A 21,228-nucleotide genomic window follows, 5' to 3' on the forward strand; every position below is an offset into this window, starting at 1 on the left:
CAAGGAGCAACCTCGTTTGAACTATTTTGCATCTGTACTTGTATCTGAATGATGTATTTTTTAACTCCTCTTATCGGCAGAGATGCAAAGAGCATAAAACAGTATGAGAAAGACAATTAAATTACAGACAGTTCAATCACAGAGTGATAAAACAGGAAGATTTAGGACCGGCAATAGGACCACAGTGTGTATGTGGAGGACTTGTGAAGAGGATGGATTGATAATGAAACAACAGGTCATAAAAATATTGTTAATACTGTAAAAGTTACGGTGAGCATTTAACTAGTTATGATGAAAAACACAGATTATAGTAATAGTTTGACTGATTGATCTGAGCGCTGTAGTTATTAGCAAACAGGAGTAAAAAGTGTGTTTATGAGGAATTATTTTCAGACTAATTTGGTGCTTAGAATAAACTACCCAGGTGCCCAGGTTCATTGAATTGTAAGGAGCATGTCACCCAGTGCAACAATGTGACTCATGTATTAGTTTTTAATAGGTTTTGGACAAAAAAATTGAACTCTGTGGCACAGAGGAATAAGATATATAAGGCAACTGATACACAAACAATACTTATTAACAAGGTCAGTTCATTGTTGACTTTTCATGGGATTTGTTGATAATTAGAAATATATTAATACCACATTATCCTTTAACAGATCTGTTAGTCAGATTATAATATCTGTGATTAATTCATTTAATTCTGCTATGATAAACTTGATGTTAACGTACTATAGTGTGTTAAATCTTCGGTCTGTTCTTTACATCTTTATTACAGACTCTTTTAATTTGTGTATTAATTTAATTTGAAATTTTAAACACGTTAGTAATATTTTGACGCACTAAACTGTAGCTTTAGTGGCCCTCTCGCACCCTAAGAGATAAGAGTAACAGGCTCTGTTTGCCGTCTACACCTTTGATTTGATACACTGTCGTGTTGTAAGAATTCTGAAAATGAGGTGACACTGGTTTACGAGCAGCCAACACTTTTATAGACTTAATCCACCCTGCTTTTATAGCAGACAATGTTTATCAGCCCCACATAAGCCCTCACTTTTATAGCCTCCTGTGAACTTTGCCCCTCTCACCATGCTAACGATCCCCCGCCTCTGCCTTGAACAAAAAAAGTCTTAGTAGATTGTGTGAAAAAACACAAATTTGCAAAAAAAAAGTACTGATTTCACTGTCTACCTGTGTGTTCACAAGTCATGATTATAATTAATCAGCTAATGTCAAATAATCTGCCAGCAAAGTTACTGATATTTTATTCTCACATTTACAACAAGTTAAAGACAAACTGGTCATTGCAGAAATGGAGGACTTTTAGCAAATAATCTTGATTTTATTCAGACTGGAGATGTCATGTGGAGGCAGGCCTAAACCTTGTGTTTACAAACAGGATGAATGATGGTCTCAGTAAGTCTCTAAGTGGGGAATCAGTCCAGATGGAGTGTGGGAGTCTTTCCTGCCCTGCCTTCTCTCTGACTGCTGTACCGACTGTCACTTGACAGTTGTTCATTAACGCATGAAGGACAAGTAGACCAGCCCCGTACCAAGGAGGAGGATTATTGATCTCAGGCTTTCAGTAGAGGAACAACTAGTGTGAGGACGGCTATTCTTGTCTTCAAACCACTTTTTTTTTTGTCTTTACTAAAAGTGGTTGTGATCAAGATCTCAGACATAAGCCTATTTATTTATTTTTTGCGAATCTGGATGCTGGAGAGTAAATCAAGAGACAGAGTGATTTCTGCCTCGTCATTGAAGACTACTTCTGTTTTTGGATTTACGTCATCGATGGAGATAATCTGCTCAGGAGGAAGAATGTAATTAAACTTGCTGTTATCTGAACAGAGTTATATATTTTTGACATGTAGAAACTGTGGACAAGACACAGATTTCTGAGAGAAAAAGGAAAATCTCAAGATGTTCAGCTCACACAGTTTACCTTACCTGGGAGTGTTGATCATGGCAGTGGCTGCCAACAAGGTGCTGCAGGACTGTCTGGACTCCAAACGTGAATACACCTTGAATGTTGTGCTGCTCGCAGAAACACTTGCAGATGTGGAGGACGCGGTGGAACGAGCCATTGAAGAGGACAGGCAGGAGAACGAAAAATATGGTATGGACTGATAGCTCCTAGATAAGGCTGAATGGACACTAATAGGTGATGATAATTTGATACAATGTACAAAAAATGCTTCACAGCATCCAATGTAAAATAATGTTGTTTGTTTTTTTAAAAAAACACATGACAAAGTAAATTTTATGAGATAAGTGATATGGTTTCTTTTTCTTTTCTTTAAAAGTAAGATATCAGCAGAGGTGTTTTATAGGAGGAAGCAAATAGCAGCTGCTAGAAAGCTGGTTATGAATGTAGTTTCTCTGCATCCTGTTGAGAAAGAAGAGGTTTAACCTCACCGCTGTTGTACAAATTGAAAAAAATGTTGAGGATGGTAAAAGATTAAAATGTAATTTATATAAAATTTGAGTCTAAAATAAGCCTCTGTTAAATTCTTGCTGGATGAAGTTTTTTTTAATGGATAAAATAACATTTTAGAATGGATTCATAAAATCAGTTCAAAATTCACTGTCACAATTAATTTTTCAAAATTTTGTCCTCACTTTGAAGACATACAGCCAGTGTGTCAGGAGTGTTTCTAGCATATTGTGAATGTGTAGGCAGGGTCATAGAGCTGAGTATCTTTTGAAACAGTTCAACATGAGTGCTGATACGATAGTTTTGGTACAGATACCTTAATGATGCATTTTTCTATACTGAGCTGAGAAAAATATAAACACATTTATCTACAACCCCCTGTTTTCAATCAACAAAAGAACCTAAACTTTTGTCAAATGTCAAATGTTCTCGATCAACACCAGCAACGAGCAAGATTGATCTTTCACACTCAATAAAGTAATCTAAAACTGGATTAAAAACAAGGCAACGGCTACGGAACCAGTGCAATAATTTACAGACTATTGACACGGAACAGGATTCTGTGCCAGCAGTCCAGAGGCTGCTGGTCTGGACTGGTTTTCTGAGCTGATAGTAGTTTGTCGTATTGGTATGGAAATGGTTTCTGGAATTATTTGCCAGACCTCTTGTGGACCACTAACAATACCTAAACCTAACCATTTTAACCCAAACCACAGGAAGGATTGGCGTATCACCAGCAAGCAAAAATGTTCCTCCAATTTGAAACAATCTGAATTTGACCACGTGATCTTGTGCAATCAATGCGAATGAGCATGCATAATAATACCATACAACAATAAACGGACTATTGACACAGAGGAATCTGTACCAAGTGCCACTTAAAAACAAATCAGGAACTCTCTGATTAATAAATAACTGGGACTGGCACTGAACAGTTTTCGATACTCACAACAACACATTGTATATACCCAGCTCTACAGGGGCATGTAGAAAACCTCTGGTCACAGTATATGTACTGTATAAGATATGTAGTGGTGATACACTTAAAAGATTTCTATCCAGTCTTATTGTCTTATTTGTCTCTTGTATTTAGTGCATGTAGAAATAGAAAATGAGACTCATTGGAGCTGTTTACCGACTATTAATATAATCTGACCGATTTATATCTCAGAAGTCCTGTCCTTTCTCAACTCTGAACAAACCCTGAGAGATTCTTAGATACATTGGTGGCTGGCGCGCTAGCTAAGAAGATATACAATGTGAAGTAAATAGGACAGATGTGTTGAAAGGCATATTTTCCTTTTTTGGCAGAAGCTAGTTGTTCCTATGCCTTCTTTCAGTGTTTGTGCTAAACTTGTCTTAGACAATTGTCTCTCTCCTAAACACACAGAGATTAGAATTTATTGAACTTAATCCAAATCCTGCTGAGAAAGCAAACAAGCATATTTTCCTAAAAGTTCTATTAGTTTAAAAGATTTGGTTTATTATGAGAAGAATCCATGTTGTTGGAATTAGACCAAAGTATTAATCTATCCAACTTTTTCATACTATAAATATCAAAAAGCTAAATACAGCATAAACCAGTGGTTCAAAGATTTAAAAGAAATCACTATTTACTTGCAACCTCCTGTCACAGCTAAATCTTTAATTTTTCCCGCATTGTTTCATTTAAAGGAGTTTTAAAGACCTAACGACAAAATTTTGAGAAAGTCAGGAAAAATAAATAGACCTTTGTGTAACAGAATATTTTCTTGAATATACTGTTTTAATCACCTCTATACCCTCTCAGATATATCTTTAGAGAGTATGGGGGTCCCAACCTGTAATGCTTTATATGCATTTTTGGAAATTAAGCTGCTGCTTGTCAACCATAAATATATGTGTGTGGTCATGCTTTAGCAGTGTATTTTGACTTTTTTTTACAGTAATAATCCATAATTTACTTTTTGCTGTCATCATTTTGTCAGAGGCTGGTAATCTCATACTGTTCTTGTCTTGCTGTTACTGTAAATGTAATATTTTTCCCGTCTTTGTGGGAGAAATCAAAGTCAAATATTCCACTGGTGGGGATAAAGTCACTCTAACTTCATCCTAACAATCCAAAAAGATTAATGAGTTCATTTTTATATTAATAACTCTTATCTTTTTTCCATGACTCAAGGTTTAAACTTCACTCTGAAGGCTACCTACAACGGGTTCAACACCAGTATGTACAACCGGCAGGGCTGTGGGAGCAGTACCTGTGAGGGTGTGGCAACACTCAAGATGTTGCATGTGAGTGTGGTCAAATGATGTCAAAAAGATGAGATTAAAGTACTTAAAGTGTTTCTTTTTAGGACACACATTATAGAATCAAGGGTGTTGTGGTAAGTGAAGAGGCACTGGGTGTCTCAGAGATACCTGCATGAGAGCAGCAAACCAGAATCGCTTTTCCTATGTTTACCTCAAAATGTCAGTTTAAAAAACGTTTCTGTTTTCCACTAAAAGGTGATGCAAAGGGATTTAATATTTCTGTGTTCACTCTGGACTCTGTGGTTCAGTGTACATTAATTACAAGCTCCCTTTAGTAGTTTATTATCTATAGATTACCTTTTAGCAGTCACAGTTACATGTCTATCAATACATGACAGGATGGTTATCATAGCACACTGTCAAACTGTTTCCTTGACATTTACAAGGCTGATGGGAAGGAAGATGTAAATGATCTGAAACAGTAAAAGTCAAATTTGGCTGTTAGTGCCTCAAAGTCAATGATCGACTGCTTCTCTGTAGACTCACGATTTTGCACCAACAATATTACCACAGTATCACTACTACGATGAGTTGCCATCGTAATAGTAAAGGGCTGAGATGCAAATATCTCCACCTGTAGACCACAATGCAATGCAGTCACAGAATACTGTATGTTGAGCTTCCTGTAGATGCTCTCTTGTTTAGGCTTGAAATGACAAACGGTCACTCTGCTAACGCTCCTGCTTCCCCCGCCACAGCAGGTTTTACACATTTTTACCAGGGATTGATGAAATGCATTCTGGGAAATGAATTAATTCAGAAGCCAAAGTAAAAATAGACAGCACGTGTTAAGGGGAAACAATGCATAACTTAATCATGAAATAACTGCATAAATGCACTGGAATAACATCTTTGATACATCATATTTTTTGCAAAAAAACATTTTTTTCATCAGTATCCTCATCTAGTGTAGAACCTGGACCTTGGCAATGGCTGTGATGACAGAATTACTGCATGTACTGTATCTTTCTGCAGAGAGAACGTAAAGTTGGATGCATCATGCTGGGGCCTTCCTGCACTTATGCCACCTTCCAGTTAGTGGAGTGAGTATGACTGCGATTCTCTTTAATCAAATACCACTTCATAACTGATTCTTGACTTGTCACCCCCTCTTATCTGCCTCAGTGATGATATTGGCCTGAGCCTGAGCATTCCCATCATCTCTGCCGGGAGCTTCGGTCTCTCTTGTGACTATAAGCCTAAACTGACCCGAATTCTGCCTCCGGCACGCAAGATCTCAGACTTTTTCCTCAACTTTATGATGAAAACTTTGTCGTTTAAAGACATATGGAACAAGGTCTATGTCTACAAGAAGTCTGGTGATGTAACTCAAGACTGTTTCTGGTGAGACAACACAAGCTGTAGGTCACTTGATTGACCTCTGATGCTTAAATGAAATCTCCAGCATGCGCTACCTTTCTTGTTTGAACTCCTTGCTTTTGCCACAGGTACATCAATGCACTGGAAGCACCCTCTGCTAAATTTGCTTCAGGGACAGAAAGAGAGATGCTGCGTGGGGAAGACGAGCTAATCCGTGACCTCACTGCTAAGAAAAGACTCAGTAACAGTGGGTATTTTCTTGAGTTTGTGTGAGTTACAATGTCCAAAGCACTTAATCCTGAGCTGTTGATCAACCAAATGACTATTTTGACCTGAAAAACATCATCTAATATCTCTTCTAGAGATGAGTAAACTGTCTAATCAGAACAGAATCCCAAGAGATGTAGCAACGAGGCAAAGTATCAGTATATTCATGTGTTTCATGTGATCCTTTAACCTTTCAGACTCAGCTGTACTTTATGTTTAGTGGTAATTAGCAAATGTAACCATGCTAACAAGCAAACACACTAGCATTCAGCCCAGTAGGACAAAGCCACTTACTTAGTGTGCCTGTACAACTCTAGTCTTATTTTGCTGTTGCTTGGCTCTATTCTTGTTTTTACTCTGGTAGAAAATCATCATCACCCGCCCACTTTTTTTTTTTTTTTACATGAAACACTTTGCGGGTGTTTTGTTTTTAATATACAGTACATGCTGTAGTGCCAATACTTTTCTGTACCAGACTTGTGTCAAATGTAGCCTATAGTACAACTTAAATATTTTACCTTCCTGTTAGAGTGAAACTAATTTATTTATTTCAGTTTTCATCTTATGTGGGCAACCCAGTGACATTGTTTCCATCAAGGGGAAGGTGAAAAATATTCATGAGGACATCATGTTCATTCTCATTGATGTCTACAAGTAAGCCTGGCCCTAATTTTAACACTTTACTACCATGAAATTTAATGAGTTTTTCTGTCAAAGGAGAAATTGAATGAATGTGTAGAGGTAATGCTGTCCAAAATGACACTCTTTACTTTCTTCCAGCCCTGATTATTATGTTAACAAAACAGCCAATAAGGATATGCAGAATGTCCTGGTGATCACACTTCCACAGAGGAACTACATTGGATCAAACTTATCATACAACGGCACGGTGAGCTGCAACTTAAACACCCAAAAAACGCTGTGTAGGGAAACATCTCTTGTATAACTCTTTGACTCTTTCTCTCTCTTTTTCAATCTACTGGGCAGATAAATGACCTTGTGGCTGGGTATCATGATGGGACTCTGCTGTTTGGCAAATTACTCAGACAGTGGCAGCTCAGTCGACAACTTAACAAGGGAACCTCTGATGTGCCTCTGAGTGACAACCCTTTTGGAAATGCCTCCTTGCACGGTACTTGTGATAAGTAATAACTCGAGGTTAGCAACTCAGTGGGAGGGAAAATTAAGTTTTCTAAAATTAAAAGCGTAATAAAAACAAAAACAGGATTTTTAAGCCTCTTTCCACTTTTATTCGAATACAAATACAAATAATTTTGCTGCCTCAACAAATACAGATACAGATACAAATACTGGGCTTTCTGCACATCCCTAGTAGAGATAGGTCAAAGACAGTTCCTTTCTGTATTTTACATGATTGTTGTAGCTTTATGTCTGCCAGGGTGTTGGATCAGTCATGAATAGTTGCATTTATAGTTCATTAGTTTAGATTGTCACTGAATTATGTTGTTCTGTGTTGGTAAAAACTGTTATGTTTGATTTATTTGCTGAGAGATAGTAATTTTATTTATATATTTTTGGTTTAATAGATCCATATGTCAGGTTTTGATGGACCACGCTGGAGTTGTTGCATGTTTTAGCACGACAAATACAAATTGCAAATGCTTTAGATTACTATTAAGCATTTATTATAATATATAATACAAGATTTTAAATTGTTTTCCTATCCTCCAGGAAAACATTGCATTAGTATAATATGAAAAACAGCTTACAGAAAGTGTGCTTTAGATAGGTTATCTATGACAGTGAACATTTACTTGCCTTTCTTTTATGGTTAGTTTTATTGTTACCTGGTAGGTACAATCAAGAGTTACACTTCTGTACATGGACGCGTCAACCTTTGAAATTTGCCTTGGCTGGCTCAATTGACGTGACAGGGTGCAGGTCTAACACTTTGGTCACTAGCTTCTCAAATGTGAGGATTTGCTGCTCTTTCCTTTTCTTACATCATAGTAAACTAAATATCTTTGTATTTTGGATGGTTGGTCAGACTAAAAGAGTTATTTGAAAAGGTCAATTCGGAAATTGTGATGGCTATTTGTTACTATTTTCTGACATTTAATAGACTAAACAATTGATTGATTAATAAGAAAATTATTGGTAGATTAATCAGTAATGAAAATAATCTTTAATTTCAGTCCTACATGTTGTAACTATTTAGGTTACAGTGTCATTTTATTAAAGACATAAAGGCCACAAAATACAGTTTGACTGTAATCTTTCCATTTCCAGGAAATTTAAAATGCTTTCTTGGTTTTGTTTGTCAATATGTGTGTTTGCTGCAAGGTGGTTGGGGAGGAGATTATCTGCTAGATGAATATGGCGACAGAGAAGTTAACTTCACTATGATTTACACATCAACTGTAACTGGCAAGGTGAGACTACTATCCATTCATCAGTTACCACAGTCAGAATTTGAGCTGTAATTTTTTTTGGAGCCACATTCTCTCTGCTTTGCTTTAAAGAGTCAGTGTAAAGGTGAAATTTTGTTTTTCAATTTTTGTTTCTGCTCAGTATGAAACCCTGTTAATATTTGACACGTCGAAAAATGAAACCACAGAGATAGACATAAACCCCGCCCTGCCCTGGAAAGATGGTCTCCTGCCTCGTGATGTGCCAGAAGATTCAGATGGTAACACACACACAAACACAGATGGTGTAAAGGTGCAGATGTGGTGCTTCACTGTAGCCTGAAAACTGTTGACACCATACAGCACAGTTTCTCACCCTTTTCTGGTCTGTGACTCAAATTTTAGGTCCCAATTTCCTTATGACCCCACAGCATAGATTTTTCTTAAAATTGTAGAAGAGTTGTTTGAAATTTCAAGCACCCCCATCTGTACATTAAGAATGTCCTGGCTGCAAGGTTGAGAAACTGACAACAACCTGGCAACGAACATAATTAAAATCTGAAGATGTCATTTAGAAATATTGTGGGATTTCATGGTCTTTATTCCAGGTAAAGTCTAATAACTCTCTGTGTGTGCTTCCAGACTTGGATATGCAGGATGTGATTGTGATCGTTCTGAGTCTCAGTGTTGTCGTGGTGACAGCCATTGCTCTCATCTTCTACAGGTAAACAGCAGAGACATTTCACAGCTGTATCACAGGTGCTGCATGTCACATTTTTTTTTGCACCAATAAAGCTGACTTTGACTAGACAAAGACAAAGAGTGTAAATTGTCAGTAACAAAATGTTTTTGAGGCTCTGAGCAACAAATGGTGGTTTTAATTATAAATCAAGAAACTGAGAAACTCGAAAAATCAGTCTTTCCTTCAAATTTATATCTGCTCAGCGTGATATATGAAATGAGAGAGTCCCACAAATGTCCCCTGTGCTTATATATGTATTTACTGTATATCTCTGTGTGAATAATGTTAGACAGAACAGGAAAGAGCGTGATATGCAGAAAAAGTGGTCTCACATCGACCCGCACCTGATTGGTCCGTTGGATGAGAAGGAGGTCTCTCTGAAGGTAAACAACCTGAACGTTCTGCTTCTTAGATTATTACTACAAACTGATGAAGAGCCAGACTGCATTTAATCAGATAAGGCCACATGAATTTTTTGTAAAAAAAGAAAAATGAGAAAAGAAAGCACCATATTTATTGAAAGTGCAATGTTTCAGTCATAGACCATCAGCTGGCATCTGGCAGGATGTGTGGGAGTTAAAGAAAAACTTTCTGTTACATGATGAGTGTTTGAAATTTGATGAGACCACATCTAGTAAGATAAAGACACGAAAGTTTAGAAATGAAATTAGATGAGCTCACATAGACAAGATATGAAATGATATGAAACACATAAATTCAGATCAGAGGGAATGTGAACATGAAATCAAGTGTAGAGGAAGACGATGTGAGTTGAGGTTATACAAGGCTGATATAAGATAAGAGATGACATGATATAAAGTTGGATTAGATGAAATAGAAGAAGTTAGGTGAATGTAGGTATAATAAAACTGTGTGTTAAGTTTCATAATTCTTGCTGTATATCATGTGTGCGTGTAACAGATCGATGACGATAAGAGGAAGGACAGCGCATACTTCTCTCATCGAGGTCGCTATGACAAGAAGGTAAAAGCATTTCAGCTTCCAAAAATCATCAATATTTAATTGTAAAGAGAATAAAAAGAAAGAGACGATTTTCACTCTGTGTTTGAGTGTGTCCTGTTTCTTTGTATTCTTCAGCCTGTAATCTTGAAGGAGCTCAAACACGCAGACAGAGACTTCACAGAGGACCAGAAGATTGAGCTTAACACTGTAAGGCTTCCCCTGAATTTTTAAAGCATTAGAACAATTGGACTCTATTATATCATGGACACTGTTTGCTCTTTTGTTTACTGTGGGTACATTATTCTTGCTGGCCCTCCTTTATGGTGCTTTTCTGTTTACTGGCTAAGGAAGCAGAAATGGCATCAAACACATCCTAAGACGGACATTGCTGTGTAGTTTTCAAAGCACTTTTGGTGGAACTATCTCCCTGTTTCTTTCCTCTTTTAGCTACACACTCAACTTTCTTTCTTGTCTTTCTTGTTCCTCTTTAATATTATATAAAGTATGCATCATTTTCAACACAACCATGTCTCTGGTTTAGGAAAACACCTACTTGTCAGATGTGATGTAGCCTAATAAATGTTAAGATAGTAGGATAAGTGTGTCGTCAATGTCCAACCCTTTATTAAGCCTTTCTGTCTAACCTTCTCATCACTTCCTCCTCTCTTCCATGTCTTCATGTTTCAGCTGATGCGCATTGATTATTACAACCTGACCAAGTTCTACGGCACAGTGAAGTTTGAGTACGGCGTGTTTGGCGTGTTTGAGCTGTGTCAGAGGGGCTCTCTCAGGGTAAGAGCAGACCAACGCTTACATGGTCCCACCGTCCTTTCACTTCCCCTGCAGATCAGATCCAGCTGCTGCCAGTTTTCCCTTATCTATCTGTTTTTAGATATTGAAAGATGTTTTTAATACAGGCAAAAAATCTTAAAGTCTTTCAAAGAGGTTATATTTTGATCCTGTTTGCTTGTCTGTTAGTTTGCAGGAGATTTAAAAAACACATTAACATATTTCAGTTGAATTTGAAAGTAAGAAAATGGTGTAAGCAAAAAGTGATTCATTTCTTTGTGCAGATCCACAAATGTATTAACAATGATGATCTTTTTTGCAGTGTTTTCATAAACTACTGCATTACTTGAATGAAACTCCTCATGCATGTATCCCAAGAGAGTCTTAGCAGTTTAATAAATTAACTGATCTAAATCCACCAAACGAAGGCAACATACAATATTCAGTCAGGATAAATTTTGTTGGTGTTACAAGAGCTATTTGTATGTGTTGACTTATACAGTAATTGTTGACTTATGCTGATATTTGTAAGTTGAAACAACAAGTTACATTTTACAGGGTATGAATTTTATCTGTTTTTTCAGTACATCCTGAATGACAGGATCTCCTACCCAGAAGAAACCTTCATGGACATGGAGTTTAAGATATCAGTCATGTATGACATAGCAAAGGTATTGTTTGTTTGTGTTGTTAAGTTTTTTATGAGATAAGACCAAATTTTTTACTGTGTCTATATAATTTATTTTCACTCTGCACTAAGCATTTCAGTTTAGCAGGATTTTGATAACGCACAACCGTTGTGGATCAATCAACCTGCTCACTACTGTCCTCCTGCTTTATATCTTCTACAGGGTATGTCATATCTCCACTCTAGTAACATTCAGGTCCACGGTCGCCTCAAGTCCACCAACTGTGTGGTCGACAATCGCATGGTGGTCAAGATCACTGACTTTGGCTGCCACACCATCCTGAGACCAGGCAGAGGTGAGACAGAGTTTTTCTTCATCAGTGAAGCTGGTTATTGATCCAAACACTGAGAGTACCAGTGGCTCAGGCTCTCTCCTCTCCTCTCATCTCCTCTCCTCTCAGATGTGTGGATGGCCCCGGAGCATCTCCGAGAGAATGGAGTGTCTCAAAAAGGCGATGTCTACAGCTATGCCATCATTGCCCATGAGATCATTATGAGACGGGCCCCGTTCTATACAGAGTGCTGCTCTAACATTGCAGGTAGGTCAGCCTTATTTGGCGCACCAACATGCTGATATAAACAACAAGCTGTGTCCTGCTCACCTTGTTTATCTCAATGTTCAGAGAAGCTCCACAGGGTGCAGTTTCCCAGTGAGACAGCTGTCTTCAGACCCGACCTCAACTTTGACGGTGTATCAGAGAGAGAGACTGAGGTAAGAAAGCCATCATACACTGAGGACACTTGCTGTTAACACACTCTGAGCATTGAAGTTTATAAGTAAAGCATTGAAGAGTTAAATAAAGTAGGAAAACACCCTCTTTTTCTCTCTATGTGTGTTTGTGTATGTGCATACAGTTGTACATGCTGATAAAGAACTGCTGGGATGAAGATCCAGAACGAAGGCCAGATTTTAAGAGAATAGAGTTCATTCTGGGTAAGATTTTCAGGTACGTCAACACCATGTGTTCGTTTAGAGTGACTTTCAATCAGTCATATAATACACTACAGGGCTAAATATAATTGGACACTCAAACAAAGTATGCATTAGTGAGGTCTGCAACTGATGATACAATTCAAAGGTGTTGGATGGGGTTGAGGTCAGCGCTGTGTGCAGACCAGTTAATAACTTCTTACTTTATGGATCTGGCTTTGTTTGGAGCTGTCATGTTGAAATAGGAAAGGGCCTTTACTAAACTGTTGCCACAAAGTTGAATCTAAAATTCTAGTCTAAAACTTGTAATTTGGGGCTATATGAATCAAATTTGTTTGACCTTACTTGAGTGAAATATCACTGTATGCTGTAGCATGAAGGTTTCCATTAATCAGAACTATGAGTCCAACCAAAACCATGAAAAAAAAGCCAAAGGACAAAAGTTCACAAAAGTGTGGGGACAGGTATGTCCCCATACTTTTGGCCAAATAGCGTATGTTATTTGGTTCATTGCTATGAGATAATTCCTGCTGCACTTATGATTTATTAATTAACTGTTATAAAAAGTGATAAGAATGTAATTTTTTTTTTTCCTCTGACAGTAACCTGCACAACCAAGACAGTGAGACGTACATGGACAACCTGATCCGTCGCCTGCAGATGTACTCCAGGACTCTGGAGCATCTGGTGGAGGAGAGAACCTCTTTGTATAAAGCTGAGAGGGACAGAGCTGATCGCCTCAACTTTATGCTACTTCCTGGGTAGGTTTATACTGTATCTGCCTCTGCTGATATACTACAGAGAGCAGCTGACAGCAGGAACATGTTTAAAGCTGCACTGACTAATATTTGTGACTTACTGGAATGCAAAATAGGACGCTTGTACTGACATGCACACAGATTTATCTGTAACTCTATGGAGTGTTTTCTATTGGATCATTATTTGTTGTAGTTTTTTGGCCCACAAACCCTGCTCTCATCAGCATAATTTTCAGCAGCAGCATGGGGCTTTTTTATTGAGAAAGCTCTGATTAACATACTGTACCTGCCCCAAATCAAATGACAGAAAGACAAAGTTAGTGACTAGCTGGTGAACATAGTGGAGCATTTAGCAGCTAAATAGCTACCTCAGGAGTAGGTGGAAACCAAAAACAGAGGTAAAAGGACAATGAATTCTAGACTTACATTCATCAGGTGGCCAGAAACTGTTAACCAACCCGTTCACCATAACAATTTTATAGATAATGATATGGCAATGTTGTATTTATAGCTTTTTACACTACCAGAAAGTGGCCAAGACAGATGAACAAAACCCCCCAAACAATTAATGCTTAAAACGTGTCTTTGTAGACATTTTTTAAATGTATTTCTGTTTTTATTTTCTCCTTTTGTCTCTCTTTTTATTTCCTTTCTCGTTTCTTGTGTATTTATCATATCTTATAAAGCCTGGAAGTAGGAGGCTATTTGAAAGGGGATGTGTAGAAATGTTTAACATAACATATAATATGTACTGAAATATACAGCATGATTTTCCTGACCAAATCCACTTTGTAATCAAACTGATCTTCATCTCTCCCACCATAAAGAGGCCAACACCTGACCTTGTATTTATTTGCATGTGCATATACATGTCTTAATACCTAAGCATAAATATAATTGACAGGAATTTTAATGTAATTTGAAGCCATCAGTTAACATCACTGTTTTTCTCTCCACTGTGTCTCCTCAGCCCGGTGGTGCGTTCACTGAAGGAGACCGGCAGAGTGGAGCCAGAGCTGTTTGAAGAGGTGACCATTTATTTTAGTGACATTGTGGGATTCACCACCCTCTGCCATTACAGCACCCCCATGGAGGTGGTTGACATGCTCAACAACATCTACAAGAGCTTTGACAGCATCCTTGATCACCATGATGTCTACAAGGTACCTTAGTGATGTTTCTGCTGTTTTTCTTGTTGTATGTCGATTATAACTTTTTTCATCTTAATTGAATACAGATAAAGTTTTTATTAATAAGGCTAATCATGAATTATCTCTCAGGTCGAGACAATAGGGGATGCATATATGGTTGCCTCAGGTTTGCCCAGACGCAACGGTGACAGGCATGCAGTGGACATCGCCCACATGGCGCTGGACATCCTGGCATTCGTAGGGACCTTTGAGTTGCAGCACCTGCCTGGCATCCCTCTGTGGATCCGTATTGGTGTGCATTCAGGTAACAGAAAATCAACAGTTTTCCTAATGATTTTGTCTTATTTAATGTGATTCCTGTTCAGGCCATAACCCTCCCCTCAAAAATTAGCATAAGTATATTTTATGGCAATATAAATGCAATATTTTTCTTGTCACTTTGTGCAGTGTTTACACATTTGAAATTGAATTGGCAAATTCAAAAAGATGACTCAAAAGTATATATGAATACACAAATAGAGTAAATAAACTGACTGTAGAGGTGGTAATAATGCACCATTATAATGCCAACCACTTACTTGCAAAATAAAAGGTAAAGACTCAAGTAGAGGAAGGCTCATAACTCAGTTTCTCTTCTTGTGTGTCATCATGTTACTGACATCTAGTGGCTGAATAATAAATCAGACAACACCAAACACATCTTTTATTTTTTTCATTATCATAGATGTTCTAAATGATCATACATGTTTTGTGCAAAACATGGAAAATAGATAAATAATCAAATGTGTGAGAGCTGAGAAAATAGAAAAAGTAAGGCATTAAAAAATGAAGTCGCTTCCAAGACATGCATGGGGGTAAATTTATTATTATTTTTTTTATCAATTAAGTGGATGTAAATGAATTGTAAGACTTAAATGTGTATATTTGCATGTAGGACCGTGTGCAGCAGGAGTGGTAGGGAACAAGATGCCTCGTTACTGTCTTTTCGGAGATACAGTCAACACCACCTCACGCATGGAGTCCACGGGCCTGCGTAAAAGACAGCACAACACACACACAGTCATAATATTGGAGCTTTAGGTCCAGCTTGGTTTGAGTCTGATGATTCTTTCTCATGTCGTCTTTCCAGCTCTGAGAATTCATGTCAGTCAGTCCACCATCAACATCTTGAAGAGGACAGACTGCCAGTTTGAGTATGAAAAGAGAGGAGAGACGTACCTGAAGGTGAGCTGGGTTTGCTTCGGCTCTTTATGTGCTCATCCATCCAGGCGCTAACACTACCTTCATTTCCTGTGTGTGTGTGTCCATGTGTGTCTGACCCACAGGGTAAAGGCAAAGAGATGACATACTGGTTAACAGGGGTGACTGGGGGAAAATACAACCTGCCGACACCACCAACAGCGTGAGTAAAACACCAAACACTTCACAAGAACTCTAACACTTTATTCGTCATATCACAGTGCTTAAAGATACACTTCCTGGTTTTGTTATGACAGCCCCAGATCCCAACAGTTACCCCCAGCTCACTGTTGACATATTTAAACTAATTCAGCTTGTTCAGCTACATGAGGATTTTAGGGGTCTGTAAGAAAATCTAGGCGTACATCTTGAGCTCATGATTTTATGCATAAAGGTAAACATGATATGTATATTAATATTGATATTATATTGATATAACATTCACAAGTTCATTTGAATATTACCTACCGTAATGTATGACTTAAGTGTCTTAAGTGTTTATCAGCTGTTTGTGAAATGAAACAGAAAGCTTAATAGGGCTTTGGCACTTCTATCATATTTACATCAGTTTGAGTTCACATATTTACATCCATAATCCAAAATAATCCCTGTGTCACTGTCTCAGGGAGAACTTCCAGCGGCTCCAGCAGGACCTGGCGGAAATGATCGTGTCCAGTCTGGAGAAGCGTGGAAATGGGAGCGACAGCTTCAAAAAGAGGAAGACACTGTCCACCAGAATACGTCAGAGAGACACCAACGGCAGCCTGCAGAGGGACGGCCCACCAGAGTACTTCCACCTGGCTGTCGCTGATGACCCCAGTACCTACCTGTGATTACAGAAGAGCTTCCCATATAATATCGGCCAAGAGGTAGCCAGTGCCTGTCTGAATGAACACAGCTGGAGGTCTTTGGACAGCTCTTGGAGTGACAGTGGAGCAACAGTGAAACAAGCAGGCATATTAAAGACTCATGAGAGAGAGACTCATGTGTTGATGTAATGATAAATGTGCCTGCCACAGGTTCTCAGGCCTCTGTATATCCCCCTGATGTCCAGTCTTCACTCACTTACCCTCAAGAAATACCATCCCTCTGCCACATTCAGTAGAATGAACAGTTTACATTAATTTGTCTAAAATCCACCCTTAGATAATGTTATATATCATTCAAGATGTTTGGTGGATTTTGTTGAGGTAGAAAAAGTGTTAATAATAAGCCCCTCTTCTTTTATTGTGAGTGACACTAAACCCCGACATTTTCTGTCATAGAAAGTGGAACATTTTCACCTGAACGTCACTGTGCTGTAATGTACATCATTACATTTAACCTGTTAATAATGGGGATTAAAAATGAACTTGACTAAACAATAAACCTGGCGCTGTAATTTGCAGAGTGCATACTAGATATGTTTTTTGTAAGTGTGGAAGAGGACACCACTTTTTAATGAGACATAATCTATGATGTGTTTATCAGTTGCTGTTTTGCCACAGTGTTTATTTTGATACTAAAACTTAGGGGCGCCAAAGTCAGAAATTTTCTAAATCTACAAATTGTGGCTTTAAATTGCACCTGGAACTGTTTTTGTGTGTATTTGTCCTTTATAACTTTTTAAAAATAAAAATGGACTTGGTTTTAATGTCACATGCTTTTTTTGTAATTTGAAAGAACATACATGACAACCTTTGTCTACTCCCGCTCTGTGGACAATGATTACTCACACATAGTCACAACAACATGGATTTAAGTGTGAGATCACTCCTTTGAGATCTATTAAGAAACCAATTTACAAATCATCTCCTAGTGTTCATCTGAGAGGAAACCAAACAATGAGGGAAGATATTGAATTTAATCTGTTTGACTTTACTTTGAACAGTTCTCTGTTTATGTTTATATGTTGACTGCAGAAAGCTCATTGATTGAGAAATTTTGACAAAATTATTTACCATGTAAATAGCCTTTTGTGCTGCAAAGACAATTAAACTTTATCCAAACAGTACTTGTCATAATACATCAGAAACAACAGTACTTCCTTGTTTTTAGAACATCAGAAATCTTTCTGTGCTGTTTTTTTTTTTATTAAATGATTGAAATAAGAGCAGTTTCTTTGCTTACGCTTTGCAGTAAAGTTCACTAAATTATACACAATCTTACATAGTATTATTGGACACCAATCTACATCATAACAGAAAAGTAATAAAACAGCTGTGAAAACAGTCCAGTATTATTTAAAACCATAAAAACATGGTAGATAATAAAGATATCCAAAATTTGGATTAAAAAAAGGAGGTAAACGCATCACACTGAACACATCTAGAGTACATGCAAGGAAAAAGCACACACACACACAAACACACACACACAAACACACACACACACACACACACACACACACACACATGCACAGCCCTACACAGTTTTAGTTGTAACTAAGGCAGTGCCACCCAGCTCTGTGGCAGGAAGTGGGATCCTGTGCTCCCTCATTGAGCTGCATGTGGGCAGTTCACCACACCCCTCTGTCCCAGCATACTTTGCGGGGCCCCTGCAAGCAGTGAAGCCCTCCTCCCACTTCAAGCTTGTTTGGTCTCCAAGGTGCAGGTGAGGACAGGGTGAAGGGTTCCCAGCTGCTCTCTGCAAAATCTCTCCCTGACCATTTATCTCTGAAGGCAGTGGGTAGATTTTGGCGGGTGGCTCTGTTTTCTGAAGAGGCTCCTGTCCAGGCTCTTCTGCAACACAAATGACAATAACACGAGAGTCACTGCTTATTCAAATTGAATATAATACAAAAACAAAACAAAATAAACACACTCATGTAACCAAGGTCATTTTACACCAAAATACATCACCGTGCATTGTATGTCCTAACAAGTAGCCTAACTGCACTCTGCACCTAAGTTTAGGTATATATACTGTACAACAGGATAAGAGTCTGTAGCCACGCTGGCGACTCCCTGAAGCTGATGGTAATGTTATTAATTTGGCAGGTATTTGGTCATCTGGTCAAAATGATATTTTATCCAATACTTTATTGTTTACAACCAAATACCTCCAACACTGATGTCATGCTGCTCAGCCTCAGCTGTACTTACGCCCACTTCAACTCCTCATAACACTAATCGGAAACCCGTCTTCAAATATTACAAGGTGTAAAAATGAAAATACTTACAAATGGGAGGTGTGAAGGTCAAATAGACTTTCTGTTGCCTTAGTGCAACAGAATGTATTAGAGTTTTTTTTCTTTCATTCATACATTAATAGTACAATTATTAACCTATATACAATCCTTATTTATTTATGTTACCTTGTAAAATTTCTGTATGATGGTGGGGGAAGAGTGGCAGCAACAGTAGAGATAACTAGTTACAATACTTTTATCAGAGGATTTCCTTGCAATGCCATATTGTTTTTATATCAAAATGTTGAGAGGATGTTGACTGTGTTGTAACTAAAATGAAAAAGTGAAAATCACTTTTAAACATTACAAGATGAGTATCAGGCTCCAGCATTACATCACGTGTAAAACAATGACATTTCACAACAACTAATTGGGCAAAGCTGAATACCTCCAGACTGCTAATCTAGTTTTTTACATTCCTGGTTGCATTGTGGATAAAGGTCTATTGACAGTTTACTCAGTGAGGACTAAAGCTTGCAGAGCATCTTCCTGTTGATGAAGTGAATCTATAGCTTCTCCTCTACCCAGAGATTTATTTACTCTTAATTCAATTGGTTTAAGGCTGCACATGGCCTGCATTCCTGCAAATCAAGAATGTGCACAGGTTGTAAGTGGCATATTTATCATAGAACGTACAAAAGTACGCAAATTTTCAGTCTAATTCAGCCTTTCACTAGCATGATACCCATTCAAATGAGTTGCTGTATATAAAGGCAGGCTGATCACATATTCTGCTGTTAGTTTCTCTCTGCATGTCTTTTTGTCAGTTTATGTGTTTTCAAGGTTGTGTGGATATCTTGTCCTGCTGCCTAACCAGCGGATGTATGTTGAAACCAGAATAGCTGGTAAGAGAGCGTGGTCGACCCATGGGACTCCTAAGAAGAAGAGAACAGAAACTGTGGAGTTTCTAGTGTGATGAACGTCACACTTCATCACCTGCCCGCCTGCAACCCTGCTTCCTCCACACGACTCTCAGATGCCCGCTCTGCATGTCAGATCCCCCTCTTACAGTAAAAGAAATGCCCTCTGCCACATGAACACGTTAAAAACTGCATGTGGCCTCTGTATGGAGAATGAACTCCCCCAAGATTTAAACTGAATAAAATAAAATAAAATTGAACAAATATATGAATCAATAATATCTGCCGTCCTTACCTGAGGTGCTGCTGATCCTGGTCTGTCGTCTGTATATGACAAACCAGAGAGCCAGGGCCACGATGGAACCCACGGTGGCCAGCCCCACAAAGATCCACAGAGCCGGACTGAGCATCATCACTGGGTTGGCCTGGATAGCGGAGATTGTGGGTCTTGTGGGCTGGACTGCAACAGCTGGGGTCGGCTCTGATGGGAACAGATTGATTATCTATCTCAACAGAAACAGTTACAGTCTCAACAGCTGTAAGTCCACATGTTACTATATAGGATATGAGCACAAACTGGGTGTAAAAGCACTGAGAAAGTCATCAAGGAGGTTTAAACCACCTTAGTCAAATCTGAAGCAGTTTTGATGACAAATAAAGTGTTTATTAAGGATCAACAGAAGTATCTTAATGCAGGAGCTCAGAGTCTCACTCTTCACCAGACAACTGAATAATGTAGTTTCTTGATTGATTGGTGCATAGATTTTAAAGTCCATGAGATACTGTGCACAGGTAATGTCATCTGCAATCCCTTTAATGCTTTGTACCACAGAGGGGAAATAAATACTAGCAGTGAAGTGAAGTGGGAAACAACACACATCTGAAGTTTTAACCAGCAAAGTGAAACTAGATCTAGAATCAATCAAGACCAAACTGTTTTTTCACACTTGGACATCACATCCCTGCTCAGGATGCAGATATTAAAAATCTGTAGTTTCAGTAAAAACTCACCTGTTGGTGGTTTAGGCTCAGGTGTGGTTTCCGCCGTGATGATGACACAGGTGTTGACGAGGTTGTCCCACTTTTTGCCAGCAGGACAGTCCTTCCTGGCCATGGCTGGTAGAAGGTTGAGCAATGTGGAGACCTGCTGCTCTGTTTCCCTCCACTAAACTGTTTGTCACACACACTGGAAAAAAAAACCCAACATGTAGTTGCAAACAGAGAGCTGTGAAACACAGAGGAGGGACGTGACG

At 38.4% G+C, this 21,228-nt stretch overlaps 2 protein-coding genes across 2 annotated transcripts; one reads left to right on the forward strand and one right to left on the reverse strand.

Annotated features, from left to right (window-relative positions):
• Positions 1-1,422: 1,422 nt before the first annotated feature.
• On the forward strand, positions 1,423-17,582 carry gucy2ca (guanylate cyclase 2Ca). Its single transcript, XM_067570498.1, has 27 exons — positions 1,423-2,119; positions 4,599-4,711; positions 5,705-5,772; positions 5,855-6,073; positions 6,178-6,296; positions 6,871-6,970; positions 7,097-7,205; positions 7,304-7,448; positions 8,621-8,709; positions 8,849-8,966; positions 9,328-9,409; positions 9,717-9,810; positions 10,349-10,411; positions 10,526-10,597; positions 11,078-11,182; positions 11,764-11,850; positions 12,031-12,163; positions 12,269-12,406; positions 12,491-12,579; positions 12,723-12,814; positions 13,401-13,559; positions 14,527-14,719; positions 14,837-15,011; positions 15,642-15,740; positions 15,837-15,931; positions 16,033-16,109; positions 16,572-17,582. The coding sequence occupies exons 1-27, from the start codon at positions 1,924-1,926 to the stop codon at positions 16,777-16,779; spliced, it is 3,237 nt and encodes a 1,078-aa protein (XP_067426599.1). The 5' UTR covers positions 1,423-1,923; the 3' UTR covers positions 16,780-17,582.
• A 414-nt stretch (positions 17,583-17,996) lies between these two features.
• LOC137168057 (tumor necrosis factor receptor superfamily member 13C-like) lies at positions 17,997-21,220 on the reverse strand. The gene is made up of 3 exons (XM_067570499.1): positions 20,987-21,220; positions 20,271-20,456; positions 17,997-18,666 (listed from the first exon to the last, which is right to left on the reverse strand). The coding sequence occupies exons 1-3, from the start codon at positions 21,087-21,089 to the stop codon at positions 18,350-18,352; spliced, it is 606 nt and encodes a 201-aa protein (XP_067426600.1). The 5' UTR covers positions 21,090-21,220; the 3' UTR covers positions 17,997-18,349.
• Positions 21,221-21,228: the final 8 nt, after the last annotated feature.

This window comes from Thunnus thynnus, chromosome 17 (genome assembly GCF_963924715.1).
Source record: "Thunnus thynnus chromosome 17, fThuThy2.1, whole genome shotgun sequence".
Taxonomy (NCBI): Eukaryota; Metazoa; Chordata; class Actinopteri; order Scombriformes; family Scombridae; genus Thunnus; species Thunnus thynnus.